At 39.6% G+C, this 20,447-nt stretch overlaps 3 protein-coding genes and 1 long non-coding RNA gene across 10 annotated transcripts in view; all 4 read right to left on the bottom strand.

The window, feature by feature from the left end:
* Positions 1 to 2,115: 2,115 nt before the first annotated feature.
* On the bottom strand, positions 2,116 to 3,516 carry LOC130688100 (uncharacterized). The gene is made up of 5 exons (XR_009000311.2): positions 3,438 to 3,516; positions 3,117 to 3,384; positions 2,862 to 3,045; positions 2,455 to 2,799; positions 2,116 to 2,351 (listed from the first exon to the last, which is right to left on the bottom strand). It is a non-coding gene; the product is annotated as an uncharacterized LOC130688100 (long non-coding RNA).
* Positions 3,517 to 4,128: 612 nt separating this feature from the next.
* Positions 4,129 to 11,622, bottom strand: LOC130687770 (thymosin beta-like). Of its 5 annotated transcripts, none has more exons than XM_057510957.2 (9): positions 11,461 to 11,622; positions 7,017 to 7,238; positions 6,465 to 6,578; positions 6,191 to 6,304; positions 5,952 to 6,065; positions 5,416 to 5,529; positions 5,085 to 5,198; positions 4,825 to 4,938; positions 4,129 to 4,745 (listed from the first exon to the last, which is right to left on the bottom strand). In XM_057510957.2, the coding sequence occupies exons 2-9, from the start codon at positions 7,159 to 7,161 to the stop codon at positions 4,720 to 4,722; spliced, it is 855 nt and encodes a 284-aa protein (XP_057366940.1). In that variant the 5' UTR covers positions 7,162 to 7,238; positions 11,461 to 11,622; the 3' UTR covers positions 4,129 to 4,719. The 5 variants fall into 5 exon arrangements, with proteins under 5 accessions (XP_057366940.1, XP_057366943.1, XP_057366948.1 ...); XM_057510960.2 differs by lacking the exon at positions 11,461 to 11,622 and adding an exon at positions 9,270 to 9,379; XM_057510965.2 differs by lacking the exon at positions 5,952 to 6,065 and having other exon boundaries at positions 11,461 to 11,621.
* A 724-nt stretch (positions 11,623 to 12,346) lies between these two features.
* Positions 12,347 to 18,001, bottom strand: LOC130687398 (structural maintenance of chromosomes protein 3-like). The gene is made up of 23 exons (XM_057510559.2): positions 17,987 to 18,001; positions 17,845 to 17,917; positions 17,740 to 17,778; positions 17,523 to 17,662; positions 17,304 to 17,462; positions 17,090 to 17,201; positions 16,817 to 16,998; positions 16,517 to 16,756; positions 16,329 to 16,450; positions 16,165 to 16,272; positions 15,997 to 16,102; positions 15,821 to 15,924; positions 15,640 to 15,739; positions 15,390 to 15,556; positions 15,160 to 15,316; positions 14,936 to 15,103; positions 14,508 to 14,876; positions 14,018 to 14,449; positions 13,792 to 13,953; positions 13,405 to 13,719; positions 13,147 to 13,326; positions 12,929 to 13,075; positions 12,347 to 12,860 (listed from the first exon to the last, which is right to left on the bottom strand). Exons 1-23 carry the CDS (start codon positions 17,999 to 18,001, stop codon positions 12,747 to 12,749), a joined length of 3,711 nt encoding a protein of 1,236 aa, XP_057366542.1. The 3' UTR covers positions 12,347 to 12,746.
* Positions 18,002 to 18,323: 322 nt separating this feature from the next.
* The window catches only part of LOC130687381 (uncharacterized), a 28,732-nt gene continuing 26,608 nt past the window's right edge, over positions 18,324 to 20,447 (bottom strand). For all 3 annotated transcript variants that reach the window (XM_059496255.1, XM_059496256.1, XM_057510534.1), the window contains exons 15-19: positions 20,042 to 20,404; positions 19,783 to 19,965; positions 19,605 to 19,715; positions 19,343 to 19,525; positions 18,324 to 19,259 (exon numbers count right to left, since the gene is read on the bottom strand). In XM_059496255.1, coding sequence (XP_059352238.1) covers positions 19,062 to 19,259; positions 19,343 to 19,525; positions 19,605 to 19,715; positions 19,783 to 19,965; positions 20,042 to 20,404 — 1,038 coding nt within the window. In that variant the 3' untranslated portion in view covers positions 18,324 to 19,061. The remainder of the gene's footprint in view (positions 19,260 to 19,342; positions 19,526 to 19,604; positions 19,716 to 19,782; positions 19,966 to 20,041; positions 20,405 to 20,447) is intronic.

The following is a 20,447-nucleotide window of genomic DNA, read 5'->3' as shown; positions in this document are numbered from 1 at the left end:
CATTCAAGAGCCTTATACAATGATTTTCATCTGCAATTTGTATGGCCTTTCCCAAGCTTCTGCCAGAAGTTGAATCTATAAGTCATGTAAGTCACATGAGCAACAATTGAGATGCTTAATGGTGTTTTTCTTTTCTCAGCATAGGTTAATAGTAACATTGGATCTGAAAAGATTCTTGGTTGGGGCATGACACTGAATAAATTTTAATGATTGAATGGATGACATGACATTTCTATACTTCATTCGGATTCCCGAGACGGTATTTTATATTTAAAAAATTGAAGTGCATATCTGGGCTCCCTTCCTTTCCGTAGCCCCGTTTCCCCTTGACTCGTAATAAGCCCGTAGGGGGTCATGCCCCTACTGTACGGTATATATAAAAACAACATATACCGAGGTTTGGAGGGCTCTGGCCGGAAAGGGGACGTGGATGTCCGCTTAGTCCGATGATGTGTTCACGGAGGGCTCTGTGGCTACCCACAAATCCGAACTAAAGGTTAATCGCTCCTGTAAAAATGTTCCAAATCTTCAGCTCTTCTTCCGGCTTCTCTTAGCCAATCACCGGGTAATCTCCCCGGTGGGTCAACAAGGCAGTGTCTCCCCCTGCCTGGGTTGACGGCAACTTTTGAAAGGGCTTTTGTGCCTTTTTAAAGTTGCAAAAATAATTGTAATGTGCAGAGAATTATCAATAAAATTTTTTTTATAAAATATTTTTTGCAAAATTCGTTTCTTTCATTGTCTATGTTAGCTGTGTACAAACATTACATTTATCAACTTTTTTTTTTTTTTGCTTTATTTGTTTTTGTCACCTTTGATGGTAAGCATTGTTTCCATTGGTTTATCGTTTAACTGTAAGTATTCAATAATTATTTATTACACTTTTTGAATTCTACAACTTAAATTCAAGGAACAACGTGCAATATCTGGATATTTTTTGAAGTAATTTTGTATTTGGTTTTACTCAGTGAACCGACGAATCATATGCTGACAAGTTGGCTCTTTTGAGTCACGAGATATATCTAAATGTTTTATTATCACACATCATATGTTAAAACTGAAATTTATTCTTGCAATATATGTTTATCTTTCATTTATTCTACTTCATTTTTAAACATCTCTGTGGTTTGAACCTTTAGATGTAACCTGTTACATCTAAACCCCAGTAGATGTTTAAAAATATAGAATAAATGATAGAAAGATAAACATATATTTGTGAAAGACTGCATAAACATCCTAGACGATAACATATGATGTGTGATAATAAAACATTTAGATATATCTCGTGGCTCAAAAGAGCATCAACGTTGTCACGCTGAATGATTCGATGGCTCACTGGTAAAACCAAATACAAAATTACTTCAAAAAATATCCAGATATTGCACGTTGTTCCTTGAATTTAAGTTGTAGAATTCAAAAAGTGTAATAAATAATTATTGAATACTTACAGTTAAACGATAAACTAATGGAAACAATGCTTACCATCAAAGGTGACAAGCAAAAAAAAAAAAAAGTTGATAAATGTAATGTTTGTACGCAGCTAACATAGACAATGAAAGAAACGAATTTTGAAAAAATATTTTATAAAAAAAATTTTATTGACAATTCTCTGCACATTACAATTATTTTTGCAACTTTAAAAAGGCACAATAGCCCTTTCAAAAGTTGCCGTCAACCCAGGCAGGGGGAGACACTGCCTTGTTGACCCACCGGGGAGATTACCCGGTGATTGGCTAAGAGAAGCCGGAAGAAGAGCTGAAGATTTGGAACATTTTTACAGGAGCGATTAACCTTTAGTTCGGATTTGTGGGTAGCCACAGAGCCCTCCGTGAACACATCATCGGACTAAGCGGACATCCACGTCCCCTTTCCGGCCAGAGCCCTCCAAACCTCGGTATATGTTGTTTTTATATATACCGTACAGTAGGGGCATGACCCCCTACGGGCTTATTACGAGTCAAGGGGAAACGGGGCTACGGAAAGGAAGGGAGCCCAGATATGCACTTCAATTTTTTAAATATAAAATACCGTCTCGGGAATCCGAATGAAGTATAGAAATGTCATGTCATCCATTCAATCATTAAAATTTATTCAGTGTCATGCCCCAACCAAGAATTTTTTCAGATCCAATGTTACTATTAACCTACACTGAGAAAAGAAAAACACCATTAAGCATCTCAATTGTTGCTCATGTGACTTACATGACTTATAGATTCAACTTCTAGCAGAAGCTTGGGAAAGGCCATACAAATTGCAGATGAAAATCATTGTATAAGGCTCTTGAATGATAAAATAAAACCCCTAGAATGTTGCATTGTTGATAGTTGTGTTCCCAGTATGCTGAAAATCCTTTCCTATTGGATAATTTTTTTTTTGTAGATTAGACATGGTTGGCAAAAAGGAGGAGAAAAGCTTCATCATAAATTCAAAAAATTTTCAAGAAAATTTCTTTCATACCTAAAGAGTCCATGTATGATGTTCATCGCTGCAATGCCAGTGAAGTGAAACATCTTTAGGGCCATTTAAGTACCCAGCTTCACCAACACTGAGCGTAAAGGACAAGTTGTTCTTTAGCAAGGGAAGCAGAATTATTTGAGGCTTCTAGCTGTGACAGAACTATAAAGGATTGCTGTTATACAGGATTCATTCACACAAGATGGTACTTCTCATTAGACAATGTGCATACCCTATTACTTTACCTCATACCTTAATGGTAATGCACTCTCAGTGTTTTTTTCAACTGTAGGCTGACTCTTCCATCCTGTAACACTTCCAGACTTGACTTGATCCCCTGCTAAAATTCTGTGAATGCAAAATAATAGCATTAAAAATACTTTTTCGATAGACAAAAAACCGAAAAGTACCTAATCCATGTTTCATGTTGAACTTGTGCCATTTCTGGGTTTCTGTACCACACCCATTTTCAGCCCAAATACGGTCCCACAATTGTTCACTTCCTTCACTGCATGGGCTTATTACTAACAATTCTTTTAGTGCAACACTAACAGAATTTAACTTTAACACACTGTCAGGTAGTGGACTGAATAACTAAACAATAAATAATTGTTTTTTTAAAATTCTATACTTATTTTGAATTCTTATTTGAAAAGTTTAGGTACCTGGCTGTGTTCGCCTAATGCCAACTCATCCTCACGTTCAGTTAGGGATGAGTTTTGAAAAACCTCTTCACTGTTTGGAAACTGTTTCGTTCCAATTTGTTCTTTTCCCCTAGCTGAGCTTGTAGACTCAAAATTTGAGCTACAAAACACGAATGAATAAAAGCAAATAAATAGAATCATTACGTATTAGGCCTACGATCCTTAGCTTTGCTGTTATCTAATATTTTGTGTTGTTCCAATAACTGGGCCTGCAGCTTCATAATTTGATCTAATAAACAATAATTAATAATTGAAAACCAATATAATAATGTTTATACTTACCATCCTTTTGTTGTATTATCTTATCCATTTTTCAATTGTTCCTCCAGCCACGCGTTATTCTCCATCCACGCTACTGAACTAAATGCGAATGGCATCCAATGGGCTGAAATTGCCTACGCCAGTAATAACGAGTCTGAGCGGTAGATGGCTACGTGTCGGAAAAAAAGAAAAAAGTGTGATTTTTTTTTTTTTTGGCGAAATTTTTTTTTTTTTTTTGTGTAAAACGGATTGCCATATTGCCATACAAAAAAAGAGTCTGTCTTTACGAATAGTAGATATGCGTGGATATGCGGAAACGAGACGCAACTTTCGCCATCTAGTGGGATAAAAATACACTAGTTGAAACATAATAGCTACTGTCGACCTGTTGTTTTGTTATTTCCCTAATTTTCAAAAATATAGTTTACTTTGTATGTTGATATGGAGTGTAGTGTTGATGTCTTTGTGGGAAATACAACCGTCATTTGAACCAGAAATATCTAACTGACTAAATCCCCATGTTTCTCAACAGCGTTTTACATTTTCCATTTTAAGCAAAACATTTTCATTTCCCTGAAATGTAAATTGCTTGGATAAAATGTTGTTTGTATCTTCTTCCAAGTATGGTGTTTATTAGACAAGCTCCAGTTGACTCCCGATGATTTTGAAAAGAAACTATAGGATTAAATAATGATAAAATAAAATTGCAGGGTTTTGATAGTTCGAACTGATCAAGGTTTCGACTTTTTCCATTTTTCATAAATGATTGAGACAGCACTGGCAGATAACAGATAAGGTATGATGAATCGAATCTGTGTGGAATGAGGAAAACGAAGCTCTATAGAAGATATTTGCATTTTCTTTTCTGGTAATTAACTAGAGAAAGATATAAAGGCAACCGCGAGAAATTTAGCAAAGAAAAGAAGCATTGAATTTGGGGATTGGGATAATCAAGCACCGATATGGGATAAGTTTGAAAATAGGGTGATAACACCAAATACTTCCGAGGCGATCATTGCTGTCATTGATCGGCAACCGGTAATGCAGAAAAATAAGATGGCGAGAAATTAATATCGGAAGTGCGGCAAGTGCTCATGAATTATTTCACTTTCCCACGCAAATAATGATATTCTCATTTAAAAGAAAAAACAAAAAAAAATCGTATTCAAAGGAAGGAGTCCAAACTGAGCAACCAATGGCTGGACTCGAAACCATGTATGGCAATTTAAAATAGTTGAATACATGTCTTCCAACCCTCGCCACCGACCATATGACACTTGAAGAGAATGCGCGTGAACTAGTTTTAGTTCTGCTTTTCTTGCTCGATTGCTGAAATAACAGGGGGAAAAAAAAGAACGCAAACGTGAGTGAATGAAAGATTATTCAACTAGTATTTGTATGAATATACCTTCTTTTGTTGGCAATGGATTCTTTTCCTGGGTTTCGGCGTGCTTCAGACTGGCGGGGTCGAAGGTCTCGATGCCTTGGCGCAATTGCTGTTGACCTTTCTCTTGAACGATATCTGTATTTTCGGGTACAGAGAAGTTGTGGAATAAGTGAGCGATAAATAATAACGGCACCCCGATGGGAAAGTCAGAAAAATCAGAGAAAAACGAAACGACTGCCGTTTAAATAAAAAAAGAAAAACAAATGGCTGTTAATTGTTACCTTCCGTTGCAGGAAGGATGATCTTCTCCACGGTATCGGTGGGCTTCAAGGCAGACTTGTCGAATGATTCAAGACCATGAAGCAGGTTTTGCTGCGTCTTTTCTTGTTGGACAGCTATACACGAAAGGTCGAGAAAGGACAACAAACAGTAAAGAAAAAAAAAGTGCCATTTAAATTCAAATGTTTTAAACTCGTGAACATAGCATAAGCGATAGTGAAAAACCTTCCCAAATGTCAAGCCCTACCCATCACGAGACTCATTGATGATACGACCCCACACCATGAACACGGCGTTTTGGATACACGGCGTCATAACGTTTATTCACATTACCTTCAGCGTCCGGAAGGACGACTTTCTCTTGGGTCTCTGCGTGCTTCAGTTGAGACGGGTCGAACCCTTCGATTCCCTTCAAAACTGTCTCCACAGCTTTCTCCGTGGCCATTTCTGTCACGGAATAGAGGGGAAAAAAAAAATTTAAGAACAGGTTAATAATTGTGCTTTGAATGGGAAAAAAAAAAAAATTAAAATCCTCAATGGTCGAGCATTCACCAGTAGTTAAGCATGGAATGCAGCTTTAATGTTCACGATGCAGGGCACTTATTTATATATATATATATAAAATAATTACAAACAAAACAAAACAAAACAAAACAAAACTTTAAAGAAAGGGCTAAAGTTATCACATCCGAGCGCACACCGTTGGAGGAGATTAATTCAAGCATGTTAAGTAGCCCAGTAGAAGGGTCCGTTTTGCGTTGTTAACTCGGCCGAGCTAAGATGTTTTGTTTTTTTCTAGTTAAATTTTGCAGCATTCTTCCGGTCGAGCAGTGTGGAATTTAGGGCGTTGTGTTCAGCGATCAAGTTACCTTCGGCATTGGGTAGAACGCCTTTCTCTACCGTTTCCGTCTTACGGAGGACGTCGGTATTGAAACCCTCGACACTTTGAATTAACTCGTTGTGCTGCTTCTCCTGTTGCACATCTAACACGCACATACTAATCATTTTTTTGGGAAAACTTGGACATCTTAACGAATTAGGACTCGACAAATTACTGCTGTGGTTTTAAGAAGCAGGGATTGTGGGGCGAGTTGGTTTTTATGTTTACCTTCGGCATTCGGTAAGATGACTTTTTCTACCGTTTCCGTCTTTCGAAGGGCGTCGGCACTGAAACCTTCGACACTCTGAATCAACTGGTTGTGTTGCTTCTCCTGTTGTACATCTAACACACGCATACATAGCAGTCGGTAAATCTTATCATTTTGGGGTCAACTTGGTTGGTAGCATGTTGTAGAAATGCCACAGTTCCGTGGAAGTTAGCCGTTATTTTGTATTTCTTCACAGAAAGACGTGCGAAAGATTGGGGTTAACGTTGGATTTACCTTCGGCATTGGGCAGAACGATTTTCTCAACCGTTTCCGTCTTTCGAAGGGCGTCGGTACTGAAACCTTCGACACTTTGAATGAACTGGTTGTGCTGCTTTTCCTGTTGCACATCTAATATGCATATAGTTCATACATACTAATCATTTTTTTGGGAACTCGGTCGACATTTTCTTAAGGAACTACGTTTGCGATGGAGCGTTACGTGTTTTCGATGAAGCACGTACAAATATTAAATTAAAACGGAGCAGGGACTCGCTTTAGATGGTCGTAATTGACATCCGGCTCCCACGCAGGGTACAAAGATAAGAGCACTAAAAAAAACCATTACGCCCACCATACAAAATCTTAAACCTGTTCGTCAAGTGAACTTGACAAAGTAGTTTATCAAGTGATACGAGATGTAACGATAATTGCTAGCAGCAATAAACGTCCTCGAGGAAAACGAGTAGAAAAAACGTGACGGGTACACAATCAAAAATAATAAGAACCCGATTTAAACAGGTTGATGGACACAGACAAAAAACAAATAAGCAAAGATTATCTAGTTACCTTCAGCGGTGGGAAGAACCACTTTTTCTTGCGTTTCGACGTCCTTCAACGCTCCAGTGTTGAAGTGTTCTAGTTGGCTCTTGAGGTTTTCAGCCACTTTGGGCAAATCTTCCAACTTCGGGGTTTGAACTTGTTCATCGGCCATTTTGTTTAATAGTAGATATTTCCTTTCGGTAGGCAGAAGTCAACTGAGCTCTAGTTTCGTTGATCGGCGTCGCGATACTGTGAATAAACAGGAAGAAAAAGAGAACGGATGAATGTAGAACCGACTAACCCTAGAGTTGATAGCGTATTATGTGAAATGTGTTTCAACAGTTGGTCGAGCCAACTGTGCGGTCACACGTCCCACGTACACGCAGTAGACCTTTTATCGATAAACCGCATTTCCTGGTGAACGCAAAGCTAGTTCGTGAATGCATGATTGATAGTCTCTTATCAAAAACCTCGTCTTTCACCACCTGAAATTACTACGTGATACTGTAGACTTTGCCATATTAAAGAGTTTTTAAGTGCAAGAAAAACATTTCTTTACAATTATAAATCATTTTTCTTTCGCATCTTTATTAGCATGTGGGATGTTTTGTTCTTTTTTATTGTAATCTTTCGTCCCGGTACCAATCGCAAAGAGCTCATTACAGAATGGGGATATCGCCCCGGGCTGGTGGCTTCAACAATAGACGATTATGATTGCCATTACAGAGAGACAGTGGTGCCTTGAGACTGTGGGGGATGGAGCAGCATCTTCTTTTTTGTTTTATAGAGGCAAAAAAGAAAAAGAAAATAAAACGGTCACGACATCTTTGAAATGTGGGCAAAAGAATTTAGAAGAAAGGCCAAGAGCGGGACTGCCAGCAGAATAACGCAAGTTCCTCACGCTGAACGAACCTCCCAGACCTCCTGGTAAAACAAAATAATAAAAAAAGAAGTGCGGTTGGCCTCACTCTCGTCAACGCAATCGTTTCCCAAATTCTCTAACGACAAAATTATTCTTGCGTAAAAGCGACACGCAATCCTTGCAGACTATTTTGGATTTAAAATCTGAACAGTGTGTTGCAGACAAGAGGCCACGAAAACGATTTTCAATCCGTGCAATTTTCGCGTAATTTAAACGAAAAAGAAAAGAAAACAAAAAAACAGACGTTCTGGCAATTGAAGAGTCACGATCCAGGTTATACCAAGTCACCTTCAAACAACTGTTTAAGAAAAAGAAATTGAAACCATCAGGTATACGAAGAGGTAATCGTCCTTCTTAGATGGCCTCAGAATTTCTCTCACACCTTGGGCACCAACCAAGAGCTCCACGAAATGGCTAACTGTTCCATTCCCAACGAAACGGGTGGTGCCCTAGAAACGGCTCGTAAAAAAAAATGGAAGGGGGAAAATCACAGCCATATGGTCGTCTACATGCTCTGTTTCTGTGGGTTTTTTCACCTGGAAAGGATACCGACTTTCTCAGGAATTTCAAGACGGAACAAAATGATGCAATACCGCTAGATGTCACTAGATCGAATTACGAGTAGATAAATTTTCGGGGTAAGAAAAGAATAAAAAACAAAAAACAAAAGGTAGCTGGTTGCTCCATCGTCTGTTTTCGGAAAGAGTCGGGAGTTCGTCGACCGAAAACACCTCGTGCCGCTCACTGCTGGTTGATCGGAGACGGCAGTAAATTTAGCTTCCGCGCCCACACATGTGTCCAAATGTCTGCTGTATCTGCGACAACTTTACGAAGCGCATTATTATACTTTGGTACATGGCAAACAAATGCCCGTTTCTCTTTTTTTTCTTTCTTTCCACTGGGGGGACACGTAGTAAAGTATATTGAAAGGGAGGACAACACGCACTCGTGTCTTTTCCCTCAAGTAATGACATTAACCAGAAATATATCTTCTTTTTTTCCGGGTGTGTTCGTTCCAAGTATGGAAAAGAAAGGGAGGAAAAAAAAAAAAACCCTGTCCTGGTCGAGTTCCAGACATTTCGCTTTTCTCCAGCGTCTGGCTCACCCTTCGCACTGATGAGTGTCGACTCTCCATTTTTAGGAAGTACAACAGACCTTAATGTACGCAAGCAGCTGTGGTAGTTTTCTTTTCTTCTTTTTTTTTTTTACCTCGTCTTCTTCTTGCCGAACGTTTCACCCATCAAGAAACTTCGAGTGCGCAACAAAATCAGCAGACTGAGGGGCAAATAGCCGGAATAGGGAAAAGGGGGCAAGGGAACTAGTCAACCATACAGAAACGAAATGATTTGGAAACTAACCACGGTTGCTGCAAGGAATATAGCCACTATCGACAGATGTTGCGTTGGCTGTTTCGTGTCTAAGTTTGCGGAGTACTGAACTGGAAAGAGCAGACAGCAGCTAATGTCCGAAGGAAAAAGAAAAAAAAATCCGCACGAAACAAAATTTCGCTGTTACGTTTGGCCTCAAAGACCGCAGGGAACACTTTACGCCCCTTCCGCTTCCGTTAATGGCGCCCACAGTTGGAAAAATTATACGCCAGCTGTTGATATTGTTCCCAGAGACGACGACGGGAGAAAAACCAAAAATTCACCCCAACCCGACAGCCAGCAGGGGAAAAAAGATGAATAGATACATACAAAAAACTCCTTATTTAATACAAGACGACCTCGTCAGTGAAAACAACAACAATACGGGCCCTTATGATGAAGAGGAGAGGAAGATTTAAATATTTAACCACGAATAACCTCGAGAGGTATCCTCTTGATCTGCGCAGCTCTCTCGTCTGTCTCTCTCTCTCTCTCTTCCCTGTTCGTTTCTTCCTTTTCTTTCTGTTTTCCATTCGGCTTTTGTAGTGTATACATGTACGTGTTTTTATCCGCTTCAAGTCTTCCCCCCCACTCCCCGCAGTCCGGTCATTACCTAGCCGCCGGGTATGATTCACGCACAAAGCCCTTGCGTCAATAAAAACGAAAATCTCGGTTTATTTGTATATACACACCACCAAAATCCGTAGCCCTTTTTCGTTTTTTATACATAAGAATTCCCTTGGAAAGAGGGATAGAATCTCCCTCCATCAATGAAGAAGAATGTAAAAGATTCCCCCAGACGAAGGTAACATGCGAGGGAAGCTATCGTTGGGGTGAACCAAACGGTGACTGAACAAGGTGAAGCGATCCAGTCGAGCCATTTCTGAATAGATATACGTGCACATAACCCTTCTTCTCGGGGAAAAAAAAATTTGTTTCAACCCAAATAAGGAGTTCTCGAAAACAGGGTTGAGAACGAATCTTTTCGATCAAGAGAACCTGTAAGCGTGGAAAGAGGAAAGCTGGAAGAACGTCTATAAGATACCACAACGGCTCCGGTACCCAGACAGGCACGCTGTCGGACCAACCGGCGTGACTCGGAAAAAGAAGGTCGCCTGCTTTCGTCCTTATAAGGACGGAAAACATTTACAAAAAAAGGCATATAAAAAAGAACGAATCGAAAGAGGAGAACACGAAGCTTGGAAGTCCTTGGAGGCGATACGGATGACTCATGGCAAAAAACGAACGATAGAAGGAAAGAAAAAACCCCGGCGCAAACTCCACAGGTAGACCCCAGACGAATGCATTCTCCCAAGCTATCAAAAAGCTTGAATCTCTATACAGTCATTAAAGCAAAACAAAAAATATTAATTCCTTGAATTAACTCGTTAAAGGAATACTTAATCGAGTTCGAAGAAATTCCACGGGTTACGCTAAGAAAAGTTAGACTCACTTCAAAGTCGCAATTCGTATCTAGTTAACATATCATCAAGTCAAATCAACGGTCGCTGACTCATGCGAAACCTGCACGTTTCAAGTTTTTCGGAGCGTTTCGTACACACACACACACACACAACTGTTTTCCCCTCCCCCCTTCACTTCAGCCTTGCAGAGCTGGCAGCTTTAATGACGTCTAGTCTAGTCTAAAATTGGATTCCACTGTGTGGTGGCGTCGTTGTTTCATAAAAACAACAGCCAGAAAAAGCTGAATATGTAGGATGAGGATGTGACAGATTATATTATTCTAGAACACCGCAATCTCATTTCGTATAATTAGACCGCAGAAATATTTTGAAAAAGAAAGCCAAAAATCTCTATAATATTGGCATTCTGTTTCAACATCAACGTCGATAAAAGTAAGAAGGAACTCACCCGGCTGTCAGAAAGAATGCCACGCCCGTTAACGAATGAATCTAACCAAAAACAGCTGACATGTTCATTTTTCACCCTCGACATTTCAACAAGAAAGTATAACTCTACCAGCTTCCCATCCTAGAACTAGACTTGAAAAACATTGCCCAACCAACGTACGAGCTGGCCATCTGTCAAACAAAGGAATTTCGACGCCAGTGGGGGGAGGAAGTATGTTTTCGAAGAATTCAAGGTGACAGAAGCCCCTCGTGATTGAATCACAAGACTTAATGAAAAAAAAAATGCGACTACTGGATGGTTTAAAGATTACCTGCACGTTTGGCTGAAGAGAGAATACGCCCTTTGACAGTTGGAGTCTTGGATGAAAGAGGAACGACGACGATATCACCAATGAGGAAAACGAAGAACTCGGCTGTGGACGTCTGAACCAGCTGATACCTCACGAACGACTGAGTCAGCAACCGCCAGTTGGTGGGGTAGACTTTTAATGTGGCGGGGGGAGAGTAGAAGGGAGATGGAGAAACCTAGTCGTGGTGAAGGAAATTGTACCGGCATTTTTTTTTTCTTTTTCTCTTTTTTGCTGTCAACTTGTGCCTTAAGGCGCTTTTTTTTTTCAAGATTTCAGAGACATCTATCGTTTGAAAACGTATTTATTGTCGCCGGTAGCCATCAAAGAAATCAAAGGAAAAAAAATCTCAAAATAAAATTTTTGACGTTCAGTCACGCGTTTTACATTGACATTTCTAGTTCATATTGGTTTACCTTTGATCTTTTTTTTCATGCTCTTGGTTTGTAGTTACCAAACCTGTATCCCCTAGTTCACATTATACATAAGCTAGCGTCCAACCAGTTTTGACATGTTTGGAAGCTCTAGAAACGTTAATCTCGATACTACGACATAAATAAGAAAGAACACCTAAAACTCTTGGATGTAAGACGAGAACTTGTGAGTCAATCGAGAATCAACAAAATCTTCTCAAGTTTCGTTGGAAGGAGCGTTGCATAAGGGTATTAAACGAATGAATTACCTTCGTTGGACAGCGGTTTCGCTACTCATTGTATGTTGATACTCAGTTCGTGCAAGTTGTTTTAACTTAGAACGACGCTTCTGAAATACTTTGGTATTTTGTTTGAGAAAAACCAGATTGAAATTCATTCTTTTCCAAATATAAAAACCGGTCCCCAGAATCCACGACCAAGATTTTTTTTTCTTTTGCCATAAATTATTTAGAGAATAAACAACATGCATTCGGCGAAACGACAGCAACGAAACGTTGCCTTCACTACGAGATTAATGTGTATTGAAAATATTTCGCCCAAATGTAATTTTGAAGGGTGTCAAGACACCTTTAAAATTCGTGCGGCTTAAACGAGGGATAACTAAAAAATAAAACCTGCTCTGGTAAAATGCACACGTCCATCAACCCCCCGCCCCCCGAAAAAAATGCTCATATATAAAATTAAAAGAACAAAACGCATAAGGACACTTAACTGTTGAGCGTAGATAGTTAATCAACAAAAACGGAAAGTTTTCTTAGTAAAAACTGTTTCATACATTAAAGCGACTGAGGGAGGCCATAAAAGCTGAACGGGATTTCACTGAAGGCTGGCTCCGCTGCTAGGTGAACAACTGCTGTCGGTTGATTCGCTTCCGTGGTTGCTTATAAAATCATGTGCCTCTTCTCTTGTAATGGAAGTGATGCGGCTGATCTGTGTACGGTATGGTTACACAATTTAAAAATCGTTTGTTTTTACAGCGCAGTGACATGCACACGTACCTGTGTAGCAGCATCGAAAAAGACTCCTATAATGTTGTCTGCGTGTTCCAACAATTCGGGGCGAAACGTGATGGCGATGAACTGAGACTTCTGAGAAAATTTACCAACCATGTCGGCCACCTTTGAGCGATAACTTGCATCTAACGCCTAAAGCGAAAGCCAATAGAAATCAACAAGTTCCGCCAAGATTATAACAGTAATGTTTGAAGTCTTTTTACCATATCAGCCTCGTCAAGAAGATAAAATGGTGCACGATCCATCATGAGGATAGCAAAAATCAATGCCATACTAACGACCGATTTTTGACCACCCGAAAGACTATTGAAATCTTGAATACTGGTGGTATTGGAAAACGACACTTTGACAGCGACTCCAGTGATCCGATCAACATCAGGAATCTGGAAAAGAAGATTGAAAAAAATTGTTTAGGTTTTCATTTTACACACCACCGAAACGAAAGACAAAAACTAGCATGCCTGGGGCTCGCCTTCGTTTTCACTGTCTGAGTCACTTTCTTGGCCGTCGCAAGTCCATTTTAGATGGCCAATCCCCGGGCTAGGAACCAGCGTTTTGAACATTCTGCGGAACGATCTGGCCACTTGCATAAGCGAGTACTGGATAGCATTATTTTTCGTGCTATCCACATTTTTAATCAGTTCAATGCACTGACGATGACCATTCTTCAAACGAACCATTTGTTCCTTCAAATCCTCCAGCTTCTCTGCTGTGAAAGCGTAATCCAAAGGAGCTTTCTGATTGACTCCTTCAAAGCGCTTTAGCTCGTCTTTAACCTGTTTTAAAAACGAAGATTAGCACGTCTGCAAAAACGTATTACTTATTTCTCTTTTGTTTCTTCCGACTACCAAGATTAGTTCTCGCTCCAGCTTTTTTACGTTGTACTCAGCGTAGATATTCATAACTTTCTTTTCATTTTCTTCTCTAAAAGTTCCAAGGGTACCCAGCGTTGAAATGACAACCTTCAAAGCAGCTTCTTTGCGCTTGATGGATTCTAATATCCTGTTTATCTACGCAAAGGAAAAAAACAAACATATCAGCGTCAAATGCAAATCCAACTAGAAAAATACGTACAGCATCATGACGCCTGTCCAACTCTATTTGTTGTTCGTGTCGTCGATTTTTGGCACCGTCTAACTCGTTTTTGGATTCGTCAACTGCCTTGGACAACTCGGCGATTCTGTCTTCAATAATCCCAATTTCTTTACTATTTTCTTTCATCCTCGATTCAAGTTTCTTAAGATGTTCATCCATGTCTTTTATTGCTTGCTTGTTGACTTCGGCTCCATACGGACCGCAGTCGTTTTTCTCACGGATGATACGTTCAAGATTTTGTTTTGTTCGCATGAGGTGGTCATTCAATTGTGACTCTAGGGAATTCTTCATACCCTCAAGCTTCAGTCGGGTAGCATTTACATTTTTAAGATTTATTTTGTCGCTTTGAATTCTTTCATTCAACTTGTCAACCTCGGACCTTTCCTCTGATCCAAGTTCCGTTTCAAAGTCCTGTTAGTGCAACATATGTTAATTTATTTTTTTCTAACCAAAAATTTTCATTTGTTACCTTCTCAAGCTCGTCCTCTAACATTTCAATCTTAGCACGGTTCGCTTCCACAGACATCATCAGCTTCCTGGTTATCGCTAATTTTCCTTCTAGTGCTTGCCTTGAAAGAGATAAGGTGCTACGTTGCTTCTTCAGGTCTTCTTCAAGAAGTTCTACTTTTGTTTGGCTAAGCTTTGTTTCAATTTTTTGTAATTCACTTGCATTTTCGTTGCATTTGTAATCCGCGACTTGGATTTCAATTTCCACTTCATGCAGGTAGGCCAATTCAGTTTGTTCTACTTCCCTTGTTTGTTTCAATTCAAAATAGATCTTGGAGCCAGAATGAGCAATATTGCGGTAACCACCATTAAGAACACCGTTCCTTCGAACCTAAAATTTATAACTTACTTGGCAGAACAAACAAGACATGCAACTAATAATATATTTACCGTGTCTCCTTCTAACGTGACGCAATCTATGTCATACGTTTTCGCGGTGCGTAAAGCAACATCGAAGTCCCTACACACAAGCACACGGCCGAAAATCTGTTCCACAACAGGCGTCATTTCGGGGGCACAGTTCACTATGGTCATCATTGGCATCACATCATCTTGATTCTGTTTGCCAGTTATTAATTGGATTAAAAACCTCTGTATAGTAATGAACTGCATACCCTGATGGGGCCGATTGGAGGAGTTCTTTTAAGCCGATTGCGAGCATAGAAATTAAATGAACCCGGTAAGCCAAACCCATTTTTGTAAGGTTCCTTATTAATCCATTTCAGTATCTCAGAAGCCGCTTCATCGGTATCAGTGATACTGTAGAAGAGTCTGCGAGGGGTAATGTAAGTTCATGTTAAACATCATTTCTAAAAGTGTATGAAAATCATTGCAATATCATAACCTGTTCCCCCCCACAGCGTCGATGGCACAGCATACTTCATCTGCACATGTAAACTGATCGATCAGTAAGCCACGATACTGAGATGCCATATCAAAGGCAAGGGTGCCTTGTCCTTCTCTTTTCATGTTATCAAGTATCATTGCAATACCTTCCAAGACTTGGGTTTGCTGTAATAATAGTTTTGCTTATTAAGTATTAAGCATCTAGCTATAACAAAGCAAACTCAAACAACGTAAAAGTTTGCTTTTACCGAAAACATTGCACTCCTAAGTTGGCACTTGAGTCTTTCCAGTTTGTCATACGATTGTTTCCAGTGGTCACGTACGTCGCACTCTTTCCGCCATAATTCACTAAAGTTAATAAAAAAAAAAAAAAAAAAAAAACATGTCAAGGAAATGTTCTAAACTGAAATGCAGCATTTGATACGGTACTTGCGGGACATTCGTAATCTCCTTTGCTCCAATAGTAAGTCTTGCTTACGTTGATTCAGTATTTTCACCGAGTTCAGAGCTGCCAATTTTTCATCCTCGATACCCTGACGTTAACACACGACAGAAAAGGATGTTACGTGAAGTATGAAAAAGAGAAGTTTTTCGTGCCAACATACCGCTATAACGGTTTCCAAAGTTTTTGCCTTCAATTCTTCGTCCTTCATGTCTTCGGTGATATTTCGCAGCTCTTCCTCTTCTTGGAGAATGAGCCGATTTAATTTACTGTATATAGAGAATTTAGAGACTAAGGATTTTTCACGATGCATAGAACTACCATTTCAAACCATTGTTCGTCTTTAATCCAGTGGTTTCTTTCCTGTATAGAAGAAAATAAGGCCTCCCGCCCAAGTTTTGTAAAAAGTTGTTGGCGGCGCTGCTCGTCCAGCATCAATCTAATTTGAACCAAAAGGTTTAGAATTAGATATCATTCAGAATAGTTATACCCCACCTTGCATTAATCTCGAATTCTTCACGCTTTGTTGTATCGTAGTCATTACATACAACTAAAAGTTCCTCGTTCTTCTCGGATATTTCTCTTTCAATACGCAACAGCTCCTCGCTGAGCTTCTCCTGTAATTCGCGCGTCCGTGGAAGTAAACTTAGGATTGGGTGTATTACTTAAGTAGAAATGCTTACCGTATTGTTATTTGCTGATCTTTCGCGTTTGTCAGTTAGTTCTAGCTCCAGCTTGCTATGTTCCAGCGCAAGGTCCTGAGCAATTTCTGCTAGATATTTCAGTCTCCCTTGAGCTGCACGAAATTCCGATTGGTACAATTTGGAGCGTCTCTCGACTTCGGCTACGTTTTCATTTTTTTGTGCCATTTCAGCGCTTGCTGTCTGGCCTTCAGTTTGTGCGTTACTCAATTGCATCTTCGCCTAAACAGATTGTAAACCATGGAATTACACGAATTTTGTTAAATTACATTTGTTAGTTACCTTCGCTATGCATTCTACCAGTTGTGCCTGTTCTTTCCTAGCCAAAGTTGCTTCGACGGCTCGTTTCTTTGTATTGATTTCTGACCACTTCCGATATTGACGTTCATCTTTTTCTAAACGCGTGAGGTCGTCTTCCGTTTCTTTAACAAGTTCTCTCAGCTCCGTGATTTTAAATTCCGCATCTAAAAATATAGTTTCAATAGAAAACAATGGTAACACGGATGGAATTAAATTTGCCTAAATTCCCTAAGCCAATTGCAAATTACGGAAAACCTTTGAGAAGTGAATCATCTTTAGGTCGAATTTCTTTCCATAAACCAGCCCCTGTTATTTCTGAGAGTAGTGCCAGTCGTTTCTCGTTCGACAACATCGCTAAATTATTTATCTGCAAAAAATAAAAAGATAATAATAATAATTATTATTGCATCCACCAGTTAGGCCACACATTCAAGCATAAAGGATGTGTTTTCAAGAAAAAAAACCGTACTTGTCCTTGCTTTATAATGTAGTATGGGTTAACTTTGGAAAACCCAGCAAATTGCAAAGCATTCTGAACTTGATGCTTCAAAATGCTACGTCCATTGAGCAGGTAAACATCTTTGGTTGATGTTATTTCTCGCCTTAAGCTCACTTCTTTTGTTTCTTCCTATTAGAATTTAAGGGAAACTAAGGCTACTCGAGATCTGCATGATAGCACTTAACTCACTGGTAAACGTCTATCTTCATTATTGAAAATTATTTCAACATAAGCAGATGTGGCACGGAACCCAGCTGAGCTATGCAGGAAATTCTCTCTTTCTCTCTGAGAAAGGTGATGAAACTCGTGTGACAACACAAACCGTATGGCTTGAAAACATTTTAGGAGAAATATTAATACTAAAGAAAGAAAGAAACAATTAGAGTTGGTTTCTGACAATACGTACCACACATGACATTAGTTTTGCCAGCTCCATTTCTCCCAACTGAACAGAACAATAATAAACATTTGAGACATGTAATCCAACATTTAATGTCAGTGAACACCATACCTATTACGTTGAGACCCGGTTTCAGACACAAAACTGTTTTGTTTCTGAAGGTTTTAAATCCCTCGATAATAACCTATGATAAAATTGGTTAAATAAGCTGCCTTTATACTCAATCATGAACTTAGCGAAAAAAAGTATGTACTTTTTCAATGTGCATTTTGACACCAATCAATTTGTTTTTTGAAACGCAGTACCGACTACCGAGAGTAGAACACGTGTTCCTACTACCCTCGACACACGAAGTTCAACAAGTGGCGCGAACGTGGAAAAATAAAAAATAAAAGTTTGAAATAATTGCAACGTTGGTAAGAAAACCGCCAAATCCGTTTTTAACGCCATCTGCCGCACGTATTGCAAGCGGTTAACGCTAACAGCATTCGGCAAACAAATAATAAACTAAAAAGAAAAACAACGTTCGAGGCCAAAAAAATAAATCAATAAATAAGAAAGTTGATTACTGATGCTTCAAAGATAGAAGGTAACGATCAGGGAAAACTATATATTTCAGTCGCATTTCATAATATGGATAGAAGTACACCAACAGCTAACTCGTGTTAATTTGCTTTACAAACACATGGAATATATCTGGAGCTTTATGCTGAATATAATTCTGTCGCCTCCTGCAAGCAATTCGTATGGAGTGACAGTTTTTTTTGTATGTAATTGAAAAGAAGAGGGAATGAGAGCTTCGTCGAGGGAATGTTAACCTTTTTGTTTTAACACGACGGCATGCATGAGACTGGAACTAGTCCATAGGTCTTTTTTTCTCCAGACCATCACCTTGCAATACTAGTTTCGACGAAGCTCGTGTATCATGGCGTGAATTAACAACGCAAATCTCGGGTTTTTGCATAACCTGAGTTTTAGGTGAAATGTTAGTCAATACAATAATTAAAGACATTATACATAAAAACTGTAGTTATGGCGTATGGAGGGAGTGGGGGAGGGAAGAATTGGGTACATTTCATGTATAGAGTCCACATCCCTTATTAAAAACATAATGAGGAGGATAAGGGACATGGCCACTATACATTCAAGGGATAAAACTCAATCCACTGCGCTGAGCAAAACAATACTTATTTGACCGACTTGTCTGATTTTACTCGATGTGTCATACATGACAAAGATAATGGATAATGAAAAGGAGTTATACAAAAAAATGCATAGTGGAACTGAATTAAAAAAAAAAAAAACAGTCAAAACATGACACATTCCTTTCATTTGTTCAACTTGTGCTGGGAGCGGCTCTTGATGCGCGCTTGTAGCGTCAACAACAATCCGGCTAATACATCGTGATTGTGGAGCTTCTTTCCGAAGATAAGACGCCGGACGGAATCGTCGTAAGTCAATAGAGCCACCATGTTTTGCAATAAGAATCCTTGGCAATATTCCAACAACTGGACAGCGTTATAGACCTAAATGAAATTTATTCAGATGTTATTAGATTTCCGCAACGAGGAGCGAAAAGCCATTGCCAAATGTGAAAGTGGTAACGTACCTTAGCGTGAATGTACATCGAGACGATATTATCCAAATCAACCAGAGTGGAACACCTAGATTCGCAAAAGCGGAGTAATCCGTCAAGCTGAAAGAAATTGGCCGCAGCCATCAGCTCCAACACGTCATTCTGATTGACGTCCAAATTCTCACATCCTCCTTTGTACAAGTAGTGCATCACCATCTGCACGCGAGAAAAAGCAGACGACGAAAGGAAAAATCAGCATGAACTGTCAAAATAAATAGTGATCGTTTTCTCGCACCTGGAAAATATCGTAGCGAATATCGTTGATTTGAATAATTGGTGGGTTTCCCTCGCAGAATTTGGAATTGAGCATGCTCTTAAATCGGGGCGAGGCAGTGATTAAGATGAGCTAATAATCCAAAAAATATCATCAGTCAACTTGCCCTGCTACTATTAACAGTCCATTTTTGGCAAACCTTGTGAGCGTAAAAGACTCGGCCCTCAACGCGGAACTGGACGTCACTTAATTCTGGATTGTTGACAAACTTTGGATCGATTCGAGGCCCTCCGCAAAGTGATGTATCACGAATCTCTTTGATTGTTTCTCTTCCATAACAGGTTGCAAAAATGTCGGCCAGCAAGAGAGTCGTCCCTTCGTTCTGTTTTCGAAACGAAAACGGGTTAATGATTGATCGTACAACAGCAATAGTAATAAAACTGAAGCAACATTCATACCTTGCTGTAACGGAAGATGTTAAAGATGATGGGTAAACACTCGTCAACAAACTGGGTCGAGTAGTCATCAGGTCCCCAGACTTGTAGAAAGTCCTGAAGCAGCTGGTCGATGACATTCTCCAGCGAATGTTCGTGCGCCGTTGCTAGAGTGTGCATCCAGCAGTGAAGGGTCCACGGGACCCCCAAGTTGCGCAAGTCCAAGGTAATGTCTAGATGAGCATTTTCAGCACTGTGATACATGGCTTCCTGCAGGGCTTTGATCTGTCCTTTGTTCAGCTTGACAACCTGCAACTTATTGTCACCGCCATTGGCGCTGTTGCTACCCGACCTGGACGAGTCGCTTGAACTACTGGACCCCGAACCCTTTTTTCGTGTTCAACATGGAATTGAAAGAATTTGAACGATA

Source organism: Daphnia carinata, chromosome 7 (genome assembly GCF_022539665.2).
Source record: "Daphnia carinata strain CSIRO-1 chromosome 7, CSIRO_AGI_Dcar_HiC_V3, whole genome shotgun sequence".
Classification (NCBI taxonomy): Eukaryota; Metazoa; Arthropoda; class Branchiopoda; order Diplostraca; family Daphniidae; genus Daphnia; species Daphnia carinata.
The sequence above is the reverse complement of the archived record's forward strand: the minus strand, read 5'-3'. Positions and strand labels throughout refer to the sequence as shown.